Here is a 17,158-nt window from a genome sequence, read left to right on the forward strand (position 1 = left end):
GGCACTTGGAAGATGGAGACAGGAGGGTCCACTAAAGGTCAGACTGGGCTACATGAGACCTTGTTCCCCAAAAGAGGACACCAGTGAAGTCTGTTGTCTTTGTAGAGTTCACAGAACTTTGAAAGGCCTGAGCCCACAGCCCTGTGAGGGATGTAGGAGCTCGGTGGGTTTCAGTGGATGAAGAGCACTGGCTGCTCTTCCAGAGGATCCAGGTTCACTTCCAAAAACCTACATAGCAGCTCACAAGGTTTGAGAGAGAGCTCAGCACTATGAAATCAGTACACCACAGCACAAGCTGCATTCTTCTGAAGCCAGGGCCTCTTGCCATAGCTGCTTCCTCCCTGTGGTTTACAACAGTCCAGTGTTAATGCTGTCTTCCTCAATACCAAACCTGATACCAGCAGTACGACCCAGCTCCTGAGTCCGAGGAACTTGGGAGATACCATGGCAGAAAGTGATTGCTCAAAGGGCTAGAACTGTGCCTATGTCCACTAAGCCCTAACCCTCGACCCCAGATTCTGAGAACCATTGTCTCCTACTTGATGAACCCAGAGATGCATGTGACCCGGTGCAATTAAGAGGTTCAACCTCTGAGGCTGCCTCTATGAAGGCCATGTCTGGAAACACTTGGGGCCCAGGACCTCTAGAACCCCCACTACTGGGCAGACATGTAGGACCCAAAGGTCTCTGCACAGCTGTGATGGACATAGGCCTTGACACTGCTGCTGGTCACATCTTACTGAGTGTTGGGCTTGAGCAAGAGGTACAGCGGCCCAAGGTTGTGGAGGACTAGGGTCTCTGGGAACCTTCTGGAAGCTACCAGGGAGGCTCTTCTGCTAAGGCCCTGGAGTTGGTGTGGGAAAAGGGAACCTGCTGGTTTGCATTAGGCTCCCACCCATGTGCAGCTGTAGCCCATTAGTGCTGGGCTCAGCAGCCAGAATTGAGGGAGATGGAGGAGGCCACGTACTGTACATTCCCCCTCCAACCTGCACCACCACCTCTTGGACTACCTTTCATTTCTGTTACCAGGTGAGCTTAGTTTCCCCAGCCAAGAGCAGGAACCCCAAGCAGCTTGGGGCTGTCTCCTTGTTCTCTGAAGTGAAGTTTGGCCTGGAGTCACCCAGCTTCAGGGGTCTAAAGGACCCATCTCTGTCACAGTAGTGAGTGCTCCTGCTCCTAACTCACCAAGGGAGCTTGAGGTTGTGGCCTAGAATCCTTCCTCTACTCCCATCTTGTCCCTCCAGTTGACTGCACCCGATCCTCTGACCACTTAATTTTGCAGCCATGAACACTCGGGGCTTCTGGCCTTTATAACTGTTGCTGGTGACAAGCCTAGTGTGCCCTCCTGCCTCAGTCAGAGCTCTGAGAACCCAAGTGGGACAGCTGGCCGGGAGCTGAGGGCTGTTATGGAGCCCTCCCCCCCTTTACTTTAGCCAAGGCCATCACCTGAAGAGCCAGTATCCTTCCCGAGGTTACGGTGACCACTGCCTAGCTTCTTCCAGACTCCCAGCACAGGGTCTGCATGTTTTCTTTCTCCGCGGGCCTCTAATTGTCCACCCAGTAGGTAGTTAGGCCTGCCCTTCCCACCTCACTGGTGGCTGGAAGTGACAGGAGACATCCGGTAACTGACAGGTTCACAGTTTCAGCCTAGAGCCTCAGGCATCTGTGCCTTCATGCAGATTCGGGGCTGCCGCTCACTGCCCCAGCGAGGGGCATGCCCTAGGCATGTGAAGGAAGGGGCTTTCCTCTGTCCCTTCCTTTTTTCAGTCTACCAACTCAGCTTCCCTGCCCAGGGGTAGCCAGCCCTGTGTCCACGTGAAAGGTCCTTGAATTAGGGGACAGATCCTCAGCTACTTGACACCTGCCCGACTCCAGGGAAGAGCTACACTGCCCTGCTCACCATGAGGAAGGCGTACACCCAAGGAGACTGCTGTGGCTGGAGTGGAATGGCCCGGCAGGAGCAGTGTTGGGAGAGTGACTAGGCTGAACAGTGGCCGCTGGGTAGGGGTGCGGGGCGTCCGGAGGAGAGACCACGGTGGTAGCCCGTAGTCCCGCCCTGCTGTCGCTGGGCCTGGCAGCGTTCCTTCGCAGCCTCCTGCCAGCACAGCCAGCCCCCTGCCCCCACGGAGACGGTGCCAGAGCTGCATTCCGCAAGCCGAGCTGCATCTCCCCAGCGCGGAGGCTGCGCGAAGGGCCCCTCGGCCGGGCCTGGCCTCGGGCCCCCACCCGGCTGTTCCAGGTAGGTCATCTGAAAGGCTTCGGTCGCTGCGGCGGTGGCTCGGAGGCTCTGCAGCCAGAGGCCCCAGGTAGGTCCCAAAGACACAGAGCAAATCGCGTGGGAGGCTGGAGCAGCCGAGGACCCCAGACTCTAACCCCCTTGTCGGAGCAGCCGGGCTCTCAGGGTACGCGAAGTGAGCGCGGCTAGGGTGCGGGGCTCAGGCCCTCGGCGTCGCCTGGCTCAGGGGAGCAGGTGGGTCGGGGGGCGGCGCGCTCAGCTCAGCGACCTCACGCCTACCCTGGCCCCGCCCCTGCAGAGCAGCGGGAGGACACCCGGGTTAGACTCCCGGACGAACTTCCCAGCAGAGAAGGGTTGAGAGGGGCTTGGCGCGGGAGGGTGGGGTTGCACGGTCCAAACGCTCTCACGTCACCAGCCGGGTCGGTCCGGGGACCCCGAGGCTCTCCCGAGGGCAGCCGCATCGTGACGGCGCGTGTCCGCGCCCCCAGCCAACACGCTGGGCGGCCTGGCCCTTTAAGCGTCCAGACGGCGGCCCCAGCTGACGCGCGGGCTCCAATCGGCGCCCCGCGCCCCCCGCCCGCCGCGCCCGAGGCTCCCGGGCCGCAGCTGCTCGGCCGGGACTCGTCGCGGCCCTGCGCCTCCGCCCGCCCGTCCGGCCGCGCCCCCGGGGCCATGGTCGCGGGGCCCTGCGCAGGGGCTGCCCCCAGCGCGGCGCTTCATGGAGCGGCCGGGGCCCGGCCCTCGGGGGCAGCGCGATCCTGCGGGGCCCTGTGAGCTCCCAGCGCCGCGGCACCATGGTACGCAGGGCCCTGCCTGTCCCCCCGCTTATCCGCCCACCTGCGAGCGCCTCCTTTCGGAGCGCACGGCCCAGTGGGACCCGGTACGGAGTCTAGGAGCCCTGGCCCCTCCCCAGGGGTCCTCGACCCTATTTGCGGGGTGTGGGGGGCCCGGAGTGCGGCGCGGTAGCGCGGCTAGGGGGTGAAATTCCTGGGGTGGGGGTGCAAGCGCAAAAGGCCGAGGTTTTGCTGCGTACGGGCGGAGGGGGGCGCTTCTCTGCGTCCGGACGGCGCCGCCCCGGGGCTGGTAATGGGGGGAAAAGGGGGGAGTCGGATTCCCGCCCGGGCCTTGGGCCACGTGGGTGCTGCAGCTGCTCTGCCGGAGACTAGGATGGATCGCGCCATAGGCGGGGGGGGGGGGGGGGCGGTCACAGCTGGAGTGGAAACTCCTGTGTGACCTTGGGCCGGTCCCCTGCCGTCTCTGAGCCTGTTTCCCAGACCTCTCCAAAGAAAGCATCCAGAAGTCTTGAGCCTGTACCCCTGCCCCCGGGTTTCACCAGATGGCCTTCAGGAGGCAAAAGCTTGGTGGCCTCTGCAGGTGTCCCCCTGGGGAAAGGCTGCTAATGCAGCTGGCTTAGCCAGGTGGAGAGAGGCCTCCTCAGCTTCAAGGAGCCGGAAGCATCTGGCCAGAGGCTGCACAGCTGGTGGGCACTGATCCGGAAGGGGCCCTGCTACTCGCTGGCAGCGTCTCTGGTCCACAGCTAGACAGGCTGCGATGTGACTTTAGGGATGCCCGGGTTTCTGCCAGGCTCAAGTGGCCCTTCCTGGGGAAGCTTTGTAAAGGAAGAACGGGCACTCCAGGCCTGTGATATGTGGTACTGTGACAGGCCTTTCTCTGCACCATCCACACACCCCAGCCTCCTGCACGCCCCAGGAGTGCAGACACCAGTTATCTGCAGGTGCAGTGACTGGGAGGGAGGCAGGAGCAGAGGGTGTGGTGACCCTGTCTGGATGCTCGGGTGGTTCTCACACCTCACACCTCCACCCACCTCACTTTCAGGACTCTCTTAAGTTCTGAAGTGTACAGGGCAGAAGGAAAGGGTACCCAAGTAGCTGGATGTCCGCAGGTCCACGGGTAATGCCTCTCTGGGCCTCAGTTTCTCTATCTCTGCAACAGGAATTGGTCCCAGAGAATGAATCAGAATGAGTCAGAGAGGGATGGGCGGGGCTCCGTGCCACGTCCCTGCTAGATGGGCCCAGCAGTTCTTGGATAGAGTCAAAGATGGGTGGCTGTCGGTGGTGGCAGGGGCTTGAGGAAGGAAACATCTGCTGTTGGTGGAGCTGAGGGCAAAGAGTGGGTATGCCTTGGGCTGCTGGCAGCAGAAGGGTAAAGGCTCAAGGCTCCTTGGGGCTCACCTGCAGCTGGAAACGGCTTCTCCTTTAGCAGAATGACAAAGGAGCTCGAGTCCATCCTCTCTGTCTGGCCCACCCACTGCTGACAGGAGAGAGGACTTACCGGGAGAGAGGCTTTATCCTGGGACCTCTAAGGAAGGTGGGGTTATGCCCCACCCCACCCCCCATTGGGACACATCAGCACTTCCACACTGAAAGCTTTTGTCTCCACAGGCAGAGCCTGTGGAGCATCCAAAGCCAGCCTTTGTGGGGCGGACTGGCCAGTGTCTGCTGAGCCCCAGGCCCTATGCAAGGGGTAAGACAGGCCGGTCTCTACCGCCCAATCTCTGGGCGTCCTCCCTGGCAACTAAGCAGGACTCTGTTCTGGGCCCTTTACAGATTCTAGAGGAGCCTAAAGGCCTGGCAGTCTGACCTATCCGTCTCTAAGGTCCCTAGGGTTCTCCAGGAGGTGCAGCCTCCAAGACCCTGGAGCTTCTGGGTCTGGGCTGGGGGCTCCTCTTGGGAGTGTGGCAAATAGAAAACAGCCCATCCTCCTTGAGGGCCCTGGGTACAAAAAGCTGCTATAGCTGGATGCAGTGGGCCTGGATGTCTTCAGCCTGCTGTCTTCTGTAGCCACTAAAGTCTTCACTGGCTCCTGTCCAAGTGACCCCCCCAAACCCCCCCCCACACACACACACAAGATACAGCCTTGGTGCTGTAGCAGAAGCTGGGTCTTCTGCTGTTCAGATGCTCACAGTTGGGCAGGCTCCTGTCTCAGCATGCTGGGAAGGTCAGGACACACTGAGGAGTAGCTGGAAGCCCAGTTGGGGCACAGTGAATAAGGATCCTGGGGTGACCCCTAGTGTGTGCACAGAGGAAGAACAAAGGGAGTAGGCCCAGAGTAGCAGCCACCTGGGCACAGGTCCCAGAACATCGAAGCCCTAGGAGCGCCGTCCCTGCTGTGCGTCTGCCCTGCTCCCCTCCTCAGGCTTGAGGCTGGACAGATAGATCAGATCATCTCTTGCGATGGCGCCTCCCACGCTGTGGGCTGGGGTGGGCAGTGGCTGGCTCTCACCTCTCCTGTCTCTTGGCCCCAACAGTTGCTGGTTGAGAAGACCACAGACTCCCCGGCGGCAGAGTTCTCGCTGGTGGAGGACGTGGCCCTGCACTTCGCCTGCTTGATGGGCCGTCTCAATGAGCAGCGCCTCTTCCAGCCAGACCTGTGCGATGTGGACCTAGTGCTGGTGCCTCAGCATAGCGTGTTCCCTGCACACAAGGGTGTGCTGGCCGCCTACAGCCAGTTCTTCCACTCGCTCTTCACTCAGAACAAGCAACTGCAGCGGGTCGAGCTGTCCCTGGAGGCGCTGGCGCCCAGCGGCCTGCAGCAGATCCTGAACTTCATCTACACGTCCAAACTGCTGGTGAACGCGGCCAACGTGCACGAGGTGCTCAGCGCGGCCTCGCTGCTGCAGATGGCTGACATTGCCGCCTCCTGCCAGGAGCTGCTGGACGCTCGGTCCCTGGCGCCCTCGGGCCCCGTGGCCCTGGCCCAGCCAGCCGCCAGCTGTGCCCCGGTGCCTCCACCACCCTACTACTGTGACATCAAGCAGGAGGCAGACACCCCAGGCCTCCCCAAGATCTACGCCCGTGAGGGCCCTGACCCGTACTCTGTGCGTGTGGAGGATGGAGCAGGGGCAGCTGGAGATGTGGGCTCTGCCGCTGCGGGGCCGGCACAGACGCTCTTCAAGGAGGAGAAGGAAGGGACGCCTGAAGAGGCCGAGGCCCCGGGAGGTAGCCTGTGCAAACTGGAGAGTGGAGAGGGGCTGGAGCCAGAACTGGATGCCTCAGGCACCTATGGGCACCAGGAGCAGTCACAGATCATTGTGGAGGTGAACCTTAATAACCAAACACTGCATGTGTCCACCGGGCCTGAGGGCAAACCAGGCTCCGGGGCCAACCCAGCCACTGTGGTGCTGGGCCAGGAGGACCGGATGCAGGGACACTCGGAAGAAGAGGAGGAGGAGGAAGGAGGAGGGAGTGGAGGAGGTGAGGAAGAGGAAGAAGAGGAGGAGGAAGAGGGAGGCAGCCAGGGAGAGGAGGAAGAGGAGGAGGAAGGGCCCAGCGACCGGGAGGACGAAGATGAAGAGGATGGGCCCAGTGAGCAGGATGCGGAGAGTTCTGAGGAGGAGAGGGTGGCCGAGGGCAGGCAGGACCCTGCAGGTCCCGCTGGGTGTCAGGGCAGCCAGGCGGACCCTCCACCGCACAGCCGGATGTCCACGCGGTCCCGGGGACAGAACTCCCGGCGCAGAGCCACCCCCGAGCCAGAGGAGGCTGGAGGTAGAGGTGGGAAGAGGCCCAAGGCGTCTGGAGCTGTTGCAGCACCCCAGGCAGCTGACGGGCTGGGGGCCAAGGTGAAGCTGGAGGAGAAACAGCAGCATCCGTGTCAGAAGTGCCCTCGGGTCTTCAACAACCGCTGGTACCTAGAGAAGCATATGAACGTGACCCACAGCCGCATGCAGATCTGTGGCCAGTGTGGGAAGCGCTTCCTGCTGGAGAGCGAGCTGCAGCTGCACAGGCAGACCGACTGTGAACGCAACATTCAGGTGAGCCGTGCTGCCCGTGCTGCCCGGACAGTCCCATGGTGGTGAGTCACACTGGCTGCCCGGGGGAGGCCAGAGAGCTGTGCTCTGGCCCACAGTTGTGGGCAGAGGATGGTGGCAGCACCTTTCCCAGAGGAGCAAGAGCAGCTGGATGTGGGGGAGATGGAGAGTTACCCGAAGCTAGGGGGCGGTAGGAACTGCCCGGGGGTGTGTCTTTTAACAAACCTAGGGCCGCAGAGCTGCCTGTGCGGTTACAGTTACGCAGGTTGTATGCTACCCCCAAGTCTGCATAGAAGGGAAGGGGCTTGTCTGGAAAGGGCATCACCCCTGCACACCTCTGAACCACTGTACAGAGCAGTACATAGCCAATCAAGAGGACTCCTGCGTTCAACTCTGGAGTGCCAGCTATCCTGAGTCTGGAGGGAAGAAAAAGGCTGGATGAGGAAAGAACTGGCAGTGGGGGGAGGCTGGGGTGGCTGCCAGGCCTTCCATACACACACCCCAGCATGTCTGTGTGTTTGTGTGCACACATACACACACACCCCAGCATGTGTGTACACACACACATCATGCATACACCAGCATGGACATACACACATGTCAGCATTTGTGCACACACACCAGCATGCATGTACACACACATACACATCATGCACACACACACACACCAGCATGTGTGTATACATACACAGCAGTATTCATGTGCACACATACCAACATGCATGTACATACACACGCACACACACCAGCATGCATCTACACATAATAGCATTTGTGCACACAGACTAGCATATGTGCACATATACACATCAGCATTCGTGTACATACACACTAGCATGCCTTTCTCCTTTTCTGGCACAACAAGGGGGAGAAAAAAAAACAAAAACCCAGACCCCAGGTAGGCGGGTGCTAATTGCCTGCACTAATTGCTAATTGGATGCCAGTGGGGAAGGTGTGCCTGGTAACCTGCCCATCACCCACTGTGCACCTGTTTCCTGCCCCAGGCTGCCTGTCAGCTATTCCTGCACCTTAAGCCATACCAAGTGGGCGAAACCTTTACTCTTTCCTGCCCAGACCCCAGCCTCCAGTCTCTGGAGCCCCTGCTGGGATGAGCAGGGCCGGAGTCCAGGAAAGCTGCTTCCAGTCCACCTGCCTCCACTGTCTGAGGGAGGCCTAGAGCCTCTGCAGACTGTAGAACCTGCACTGACGGGGAACCGAAAGGTCCGCTCACCACCTAGCACATCTGCCATAACTAATGTGGCCTACAGCCTCCTGCCTCAGAGAAGCAGACAAAGCCAGGGGGTGGGGGAGGCCTTAGAAGGGGGTCCCAGAAGAGGTACCCCAACAGCAAAGTGGGAGTGTGTGTGTGTGTAAGGAGTCAAGCTAGGCTGGGAACGTCAGATCCAGCCTTCTTACCAGCATTCTTCAGGTGGAGAAGCAGGCCTGCCCCAGTCAGGCCAAGGCTAGCTCCAGGTTGCAGCCAAAGCGCTCTAATTTTCCCGTAGTGCATGACGTGTGGCAAAGCCTTCAAGAAGCTGTGGTCTCTTCACGAACACAACAAGATAGTGCACGGCTACGCGGAGAAGAAGTTCTCCTGTGAGATCTGCGAGAAGAAGTTTCACACCATGGCGCATGTGCGCAAGCACATGGTTGGTGAGTCCCTGCTGGTGCGGGTGTGGGCAGAGGATGGGCCGGCTGCCGGCTGTGTCAGGATTCTGCATCCAGGTGAGGGGAAGGGCTAGGAAAGCGACGCACGGATGGGCAGTTTGCCCAGTGCCTCAGGATGCCTGGGAAACCTGGCAGATGGGAATTCGCCTGGCACACTGCTGGGCAAGCCGTGGATCCCGGCACGGTATCTGTCCGCTCGAGGACAAGAGAAGCCTCCCTGAATCACACGACTCTATGTGCTGGCCCAGCCCTGTCTCTGTGGCTGCCATTAGACCTCTCATGTTTTCTCACCTTTTGGCCCTCACAGGGCTTCAGGCATCTCCTGAGTGCAACCTCCCCCAGGGGTCACACCTGGACACAGTAAGGAGGCCTCCCCAAGAGTGCTACCCACCCCACTCACAGGCAAGGCTGCACGGCCTCTAGTGGGCCTGGCTGAGTGTCTGGATTCTGTGGTCACCTCTTCTCACTCAACTGGGCTCCAAGCTCCAGGGCGGAGTGGTCCAGACAGACAGACAGTCTCTGGCAGACACACCTCCCTTCCTCCACTGGAAAGTGTAAACTGCATGGGATGGGGACCCTGGGATCCAGGTGTTGGCCAGGAGCATGCTGGGTAACCAGGTTGGTGTTTTTTTTTAAGCTGGGAGGACTGTCTCCCTGTTCATTGGCCTTCAGTGTCGCTGGGCCCGAGCCTGGGTGTGCTGTTGAATTCAGTATCACCCTTCAGGAAAACGTGGGGTGCGGGGCTGCCAGAAGGCAGGCCTGGAGGTGGGGGTTCAGGTAGGTGCCCCGGAGAAGTGACGTCTGGTGCCCACCCGCAGCCCACACCAAGGACATGCCCTTCACCTGCGAGACCTGTGGGAAGTCCTTCAAGCGCAGTATGTCGCTGAAGGTCCATTCGCTGCAGCACTCGGGGGAGAAGCCTTTCCGCTGTGAGGTGAGCTCTGCTGGCTGCTGGCTGTGGGGTGCCCTGGAGAGCCCCACCTCTACCCACCCCCATCTTCAGGGAGGGGGAGGAAGGGAGGTCAGAGGGAGCCACAGCCTGACCTGGCAGCACAAGCCTGTGGTCCCAGGTCTGGAGAGACAGAGGCAGGAGGAGCAGGAGTTCAAGACCCACCTGTCACTGAGTGGGTTTGGGGAGACTGTGAGTCTGGAAAATGCTTCTTTGAAGGCATGAGAACTTGAGCATCAGTTAAAAAAAAACCTTAAGTCTGGGCACGGTGATGGTGACGGTGACGCATGCTTGTAGTCCCAGCGCCGGGGAGGCAGAGACAAGTGCGTGCCCAGAGCTCACTGGCCAGTCAGCACAGCCTAAACAGGGAGGTCAGACCAGTGAGAGGGCCTGTCTTAAAAACAGCAAAGGGGGGCTGGGGATTTAGCTCAGTGGTAGAGCGCTTACCTAGGAAGCGCAAGGCCCTGGGTTCGGTCCCCAGCTCCGAAAAAAAAAGAACCAAAAAAAAAAAAAAAAAAAAAAACAGCAAAGGTGGAAGGCACCTGGGGAAACACCGGACCTCTAGCCTCACATGGACACAGACACACATGCACATGCACTCATGTACACGGACATGCCATATATGCACACACACATGTGCATGCACACACATGGACACACACACACTTAGTTTCAGGTTGGGTAAGGCAGGATGAGGGTGTCTGTAGCTCTTCCCCTCCTCACAGAACTGCAATGAGCGCTTCCAGTACAAGTACCAGCTGCGGTCCCACATGAGCATCCACATTGGCCACAAGCAGTTCATGTGTCAGTGGTGTGGCAAGGACTTCAACATGAAGCAGTACTTTGATGAGCACATGAAGACACATACAGGTGCGTGCCCTCCCCCCAGAGTCTCAGTTTAAACCCCCCCCCCCCTGGAGCCTTGATCCTGAGTTGGTGGGTTGGGGTAGCACCTAGGGCTGGTCATGAATGAACATCCCTGCTACCCCTCCCCCATTGCAGGGGAGAAGCCTTATATCTGTGAGATCTGTGGCAAGAGTTTCACCAGCCGCCCCAATATGAAACGGCACCGACGCACACACACAGGAGAGAAGCCATACCCGTGCGACGTTTGTGGCCAGCGCTTCCGCTTCTCCAACATGCTGAAGGCACACAAAGAAAAGTGCTTCCGTGTCAGCCACCCACTGCCTGGTGACCCTGCCTCCCTGCCTGCCACGCACCTGCAGCCCACAGCCCCGCTCTTCCCCACAGCACCTCCCAGGCTGGACACTAACTGACCCCCAGCACAGACCCTCCTGGCCAGGGCCAGCAGACACAGACTAGGGGCTGGACTGCAGCTGGATGGCCCTGGCCCTGGGTCCTGGTGCAGCTTCTTGGAGATTTTACTCCTTGTCTTAGGGAAGAAAGGAACAGAGAGGGACTGGTCGGCAGCACCCCTCCAGGTGAGGGGTGCTGGAGGCAACAGACACAAGGGCAGGAGGAGCTCTGGGCTGCGGGCATGGCTAAGAGCCAGGCAGGGCCTGGGTCAGTTTCACCTGCCCGTCCCTGGCTTCCCTGTGCCCCTAACTGACTCCTTAGGAGGGGAGGGTTTGGGGAGGATTCAAGTGCATCCCTGTTAAAGGGAGTCCTGCGCACGCCCACGGAGACGTGGCAGGACATCGAGTGTGGCTGGGCAGGGGAGTGTGAAGGCTGCCTCTCTGCGAGAGGCAGAGTCGGGCAGGTGGGGGCTGGCCCCCATGGGTTTCCTTTCTCACATCCCTACCAGGCAGGCTCAGGAATCCCCAGCCTGCACTGTACTTTTTAAAGGGCCCCAGATCCTGGAGAGAGTGTCTGGGTGCTGGAGACCAAGACTCCAGAGGGGAGGGAACCTGATTCACAGGCCCCAGCTCCTAGGGTTCCTGCAGGAGAATGAGATCCCAGGGAGGGGCCCCAAAGGAGCCTCAGGCAAGTAGTTCAGGGTTTCATGGTGCTATCTGTGGGGCAGGGGACAGGGAGCCATCTGCAGGGCACTCCTGTCCTTTCCCAGCCTGCCTGGTTGGACTGCCCCACCAGGAGACACATGTATCTATGTCTGCTCCCCAAAGCCCACATGAGGCCTCCTCTCCTCTCGGGGCCAGGCCACTACCGCCACTCGCTGGACCCTGGTGCCTCTTGCATTGTGCAGAGCCTGGGGCGCCATGGCACAGCCAGGGAGAGAAGCTGGCACGGGGGCAGGGAGCTCAGCCAGTGCCCGGTGTTTGCCCTTGGGGGGCAGGCAGTAGTAGTTCACCCCTCTCTGTTGTCATTTAATGTCCTTGTTCCTGCGTTTAATGGGAGGAAGGTTCCATTCGCTCGTTTCCTGGTTTTGATCTCCCACTGTTTATAAGCTTCTGTTTGTTACACTCTGCACCTTACTCCCTCCCCGCCACTCCCTGCCACTCCCAGCATGGCCACGCTGGGAAGAGGCCTGTGCCCAATGGGGCTGGCAGAGGGTGCTGAACCCCTTGACCTCCTCAGAGGCTGATGGAGCTGGTACAGTGGGCTGGGGACATTTTAATCATCAATAAACGAAGCACTTTATTCTGTACAGGTGTGGGCAGGCCCAAGGCGCTCGGCGGAGTTGGCTGTCTTCTGGGCGAGGAGGCACTGAACGAGCAGTTATCCCTGGATAGGCACCCTTTCTTAGCCTGAGGAGCCAGGCTGCAAGTGTGCCCTCAGCCCCTCCCCCGTGTCCACTGGGGAGACCCTGTCCCATTTGCCTCCACACTCCTGCCCCACTGCCCAAGGTTGGGCTCCAAGCTCCTCCAGTGTAGTTCTTCCTCCAGCGGTACCCTTAACCTCTGGGCTTCCATGATGTCCTCAGGGACCCTTCCTGCTATTTCTAACCTCTGGCCCCAGTGCCTGGCAGCTCTCCAGAGCTGGCTAACATTTTCCAAAAAATAATAATAAAAGAAAAGGAATGAAAGAGTTGACCAACTCAAGGGGTCACCAACCCTTATCCCTACTGGCCTTGGTGACCTTCATGGGTCCAGAAGCCCTGGCCATTCAATAGACAGCAATCTGAAGAACAGAGGCTGGGAATGAAACCCTGTCCCAGTAGCTGGGTTTCCAGAACCTTCACAAACCCTTCCCCAGGGGCCAGACAGGGGTTCTGGGCACTGGCCGGCATGGGGCACAGCCCTCTCTCTCTGAGGCCCCTGCATGCCTGGTGCTATACTCCTTGCCCTGCCCACAAGGATTGCAGTCCCTTATTGCCAGATGCAATAACCCCCCATCCCCATGCAGCGGAATTGGGGTTCTCATCTCCCCAGCTTTTACACCTAACTTTTAAAGAGATGGTCAATTCCCCCAACGTTAGCATGAGGGGACTGGAACATGGTGGCAACTTTCCAGGCCCAAGGCACACATTGCCTTTGGGGAGGCTTGGCTGAGATCTCCTGCCCAGCTAGACCAAGTCTAGCCCTGGGCCTGCTCCTCTGAACCGATGTGGGCTGCTCTGGTCTTGGAGCAGTTGGCAGGGAGTTCCCATGAAGTCATAGAGGGCCTGGAGCCCAGGGATGACCAGCTCCACGTCCCCTCACGGGTCTGGGTGATTACAGGAAGACCAGGCCCAAGTGTGTGGAGCTTAACTGCCTGCCTGTGTGTGTGACACGCCCATGGTCCCAGGGTGGGGGCAGTAGACATTTGATCAAGATGGGTGATGGAGAATAAACTCAGTTCTGCCCCTGGCCCAGCTTCTTCTTTATGTGTTGCTGCCCTGAGAAAGGGTGGCAGGTGTCCCGGCATCCCAGTGCATAGGTCCCATGGGCACTTAGGGTACCCATAGGGCCAGTCTTTTCTCCTTCAAGGCTGGGATCATATGGGTCCCATGCTTCATCTGGATCTGTTGGTCGGTCACAGAGAGACCTGAAGTTCTGCAGTCTGCTGAGGTGGTAGCCCCCAGGGTGGAGCCCAGGAGAATCCAGGGTCACAGTAGCCCTGGACAGCAGGCCCTGTCCCTCTCATCCACCAACTCTGCCCTCTTGGGCACTTAGGGTTCTCATAGGTACTTCCTGTTGCTCATGCTCTGTTTGGTGGAATTCTGGGCCCTGAGGACACGAGTGAATGGCCTCTACAACTTCGATCTGTCACCCTGCCCACATGTGCCCAGTGCCTCAGACAGACCCAGAGGCCTGGGGTGGGAGGTCGGGGGTGAGGTGGCTGCCTGTGCAGATTCCTACGAGATCACTGTCTCCTGTTTCAGAAGAGACAAGTTGTATTCACACCCTCAAACACTGGACGGGGTAGAATATACCTGTACCACCAGCACTTGGGAGGCAGAGGCAAGAGGGTTAGGAGTGAAAAGCCACCATTAGCCACATAAGTTCCAGGACAGCCTGCCATTTGGAATTGACACCCAGTCTCGAAAAGCTCTAAGGAAAGGACTTCCTGGGAGGAGCCTGTTCTTCTCTGCACTCTTGTTCTTCACCCTAATGCTGCTTTCAAAAAGGGCCCCAGTGGCAGGCTGTGGGTGGCAGAGAGCAGTCAGGCGTCTAGAACATTCCCAGCCCCTTAGGTTCTGCTGACTGGGCCCAGGTGGCTCTATTTCACCTTGTCCTGAAGCCTGGCTTTTTAGCTGTGTTTGGTAAAGTAACGCAGGTGAAGCTGGATCCCACTGCGGTGACAAGCCTTCCCCACTTCAATGTCATATAGCCAGTGACCCTGTGAGGTCTGTGGGAGAGGCTTTGGTAGCCCAGAATGACAGATTGCTTTAGTCTCTCAACAATCATATCGACTTGGGTCTCCAGAGCTAGGGTGGGAACTGCATACTGCCATTCAGAAGTGACACAATTCTATGCCATCAGCTAAGGTTCCACGGCCAAGCCCTACATCAAGGTGACGTGGAAAGGGAACCCTAGAGAGTTCTAGAAATAGAGTGAACAGCAATACCCACTCTTGCACCTTGGCCCTGAGTCACCTGAGGCCAGGTTGCCAGGCAGTCTACTGGGCTCTTGGTAGGGTTCTGGGATGCCTGAAATCCCAGGTAGTTGAGAGCTGAGGCAGGAGGATTGATTGAGCCCAGGAGTTTGAGGCCAGTCTACAATGTAGACCTTGTCTCAAAATAAATACAACTTTTAAAATATACCGTGTGTGTGTGTGTGTGTGTGTGTGTGTGTGTGTGTGCGCGCGCGCGCGCGCGAGTGCATGTGCACTTAGGTATGTTTGTACATGTGTGTGAGTACTGACATGAACAGGTAGAGGTGAGAGGCCTCCAGCGTCAAGTCTCACATTTTGGGTGTGTGTGGGGGGGCGGATTTCTTGGTTTTCTATTTTATAGGCCAGGCTAACTGCCTAAGCTCTCAAGGTTCTTGGCTCACTGTCTCCCATCTTCCTGTGGAGCTGCTGGGATTCCCATGTGAATTCATGTATACACATGTGCATGGGAACTCACGTTTGTGCATGCACACACACACACACACACACACACACACACACACACACACCCTGTGTAGCTGAATATGATCTTGAGTACGTTCTCTTGTACCTATTTTCCGCAAGCTGGGGTTGTAGACATGTGCCACCACACTGGCCTGTATGTAGCACTGAGAATCCAACCCAAGATCTTGTGCATGCTAGGCAAGCAGTACTACATCAAGCAACTGAGCTACATCCCTACCTTGAATACAGCCTTTTTCAAGGTAGGGAATGTAAAACAAAGTGATTGGGGCTGTGATAAAAAAGGCAACAGAGGCATTGAGGCGGGGGACACCTGTAGATCTGCACAGATGGTGGTCCTTAGAACCCGTGGGGACCACAGGTCCCATCCTGCACATCTGCAGAAGCAGCCAAGCCTGACCCCACCTTGAATTTCTCCATACCCTTGCCTAATTACTAATTAGAGATGGGGCTTTTGAAGCTCTATGGCCACACCCGTCCCCGTGCTCTCCAGGGGCTTCTGGGTAAGACCTAAGTTCCCTGAAGCCTTGCAGCTCTCTGCAGCTGTTCAGCCTGCAGCCTGCTATGGTGCTGAGGACATGAGGAAGCAGAATTCAGAGAACTGAAGCCCCTCACATGAGCAAACACTGGTCGACACAGGTATTAGACCCCAGGTCTGTCCAAGCCACTTACACTGGAAATTCTGCACCATACACACCTCTTCTGCTCTCAAGATGGACACATGCCATGGGCACACGTTGTCATTCAGCAGGACCAGAGCTATCGGTTGACAATGTCAGAACCCATCTAGCTAAAGCAGAGAGTGACTGAACGGAAGGATACTACCTACATCTTCATATCTTCCAGAAACTCCACCGGAAACAAACCCAGCCGTGTCCAAGGGAGGGGTGATGGCTACACTGGGCCACACTTCTGAGGAGTCTGGAGTGTGCCTCCAGTTGTGTTCTGCTGCTCAGGAGATACCCACTGGTTCTCACACAGGCGTTTGTTTTGGTTTTGAGGCTTAGTTCACACAGCCCTTTTATGTGTCTTGTTCTTGGCGCTGAGGACTCGCTCCCTGATCCAAAATGCCAAAGACACTCTCCTGCATCTCCCCAAACACATATATGATTTGTGATTGTGTGTGTGTGTGTGTGTGTGTGTGTGTGTGTGTGTGATTTATGTGTGTGAGCAAATGCTGGTATGTATGTGTCACAGTGTACTGTGTGTGAGCAGATGCCAGTGTGTATGTGTCACAGTGTACCAGAGAAGGCCAGAGGACAGCCTTGGTTCTCCGCCTTTATCTTCCACCTTGTTTGGGACAGGGTGTTATTTTTCGGATCCAATGCCCCTTGGTTCTGGAGCTCCTCCTCTCCACCCCCCATCTCCTAGTAGATACATGACTTTTACATGGGTCTGAGCTTCTGAACACAGCTCATCTTTAGTCTTGGGTGATATGCCCACTGAGCCATCTCTGCGGCCCCCATGTTTGTATTTTAATCACTGTCAAGGGTACAGAAGGGGTCATCAAACTCACCTGCATTCTGTGCAGCCTCACTAACACACACATCAGGAATCTTCAGTTTCCCAGACTGAAGTGATCACTTTCTAAACACAAATTCCACATCCTTTCATCTCTAGAGCCCTGGCCACCGCCTCTCCTCTCACTGCGTCTGAGAGTTAACAAGTGCTCAGGAGCCTCATCCAGATGGGGTTGCTCACTTCATGGCTGCCTTATTTCAGTGTTTTCAAGGTTGATCCATGTTGTAGCAGATGTTCGCTTTAAAGGACAAACAAAATTCCACACACACACACACACACACACACACACACACACACACACACTATTTTGTATTTGGTGTGTGTATGTCTGTCTGTCTGTCTGTGTGTGCGTGTGTGCGTGTGTGCTCGTGTGTGTGCATGTGCACATGCGTGTGTGTCCACTGTATGCATGAGGTGTTTTCCTATCATGTGGTTCCAAGGATCAAACTCTGGTCATCAGACACTTTTGCCCACTGAGCCATCTTGCCTCTCCTGGTTTGTCTTAACTAATTTTGGGGTTTTCAGCAATTTTTACTTAGTTTACCTTTTGACCTGACTCCCTTTCTCCTATCTGTCTGTCTGTCTCTTGTTGTATATATAT

General features: G+C 57.5%; 1 protein-coding gene across 5 annotated transcripts; it reads left to right on the forward strand.

Annotated features, from left to right (window-relative positions):
- The first annotated feature begins 2,125 nt into the window (after window positions 1–2,125).
- Window positions 2,126–13,328, forward strand: Zbtb47 (zinc finger and BTB domain containing 47). Of its 5 annotated transcripts, XR_015626753.1 has the most exons (7): window positions 2,841–3,116; window positions 5,505–7,007; window positions 8,510–8,657; window positions 8,980–9,290; window positions 9,491–9,606; window positions 10,347–10,491; window positions 10,624–12,187. XR_015626753.1 is itself a non-coding variant. In XM_087562540.1 (6 exons), the coding sequence occupies exons 2-6, from the start codon at window positions 5,586–5,588 to the stop codon at window positions 10,896–10,898; spliced, it is 2,106 nt and encodes a 701-aa protein (XP_087418666.1). In that variant the 5' UTR covers window positions 2,126–2,239; window positions 5,505–5,585; the 3' UTR covers window positions 10,899–12,187.
- Window positions 13,329–17,158: the final 3,830 nt, after the last annotated feature.

The sequence above is a fragment of the Rattus norvegicus genome, chromosome 8 (assembly GCF_021556685.1).
Source record: "Rattus norvegicus strain SHRSP/BbbUtx chromosome 8, alternate assembly SHRSP_T2T, whole genome shotgun sequence".
Classification (NCBI taxonomy): domain Eukaryota; kingdom Metazoa; phylum Chordata; class Mammalia; order Rodentia; family Muridae; genus Rattus; species Rattus norvegicus.

Excerpts from the sequence above, each read along its gene's own strand:
- Zbtb47 (XM_087562540.1), top strand. The coding sequence starts at position 5,586 with ATGGGCCGTCTCAATGAGCAGCGCCTCTTCCAGCCAGACCTGTGCGAT. Across the intron at positions 7,008-8,509 it reads ACTGTGAACGCAACATTCAG|TGCATGACGTGTGGCAAAGC; the intron begins GTGAGCCGTGCT and ends ATTTTCCCGTAG. Across the intron at positions 9,607-10,346 it reads AGAAGCCTTTCCGCTGTGAG|AACTGCAATGAGCGCTTCCA; the intron begins GTGAGCTCTGCT and ends CCCTCCTCACAG.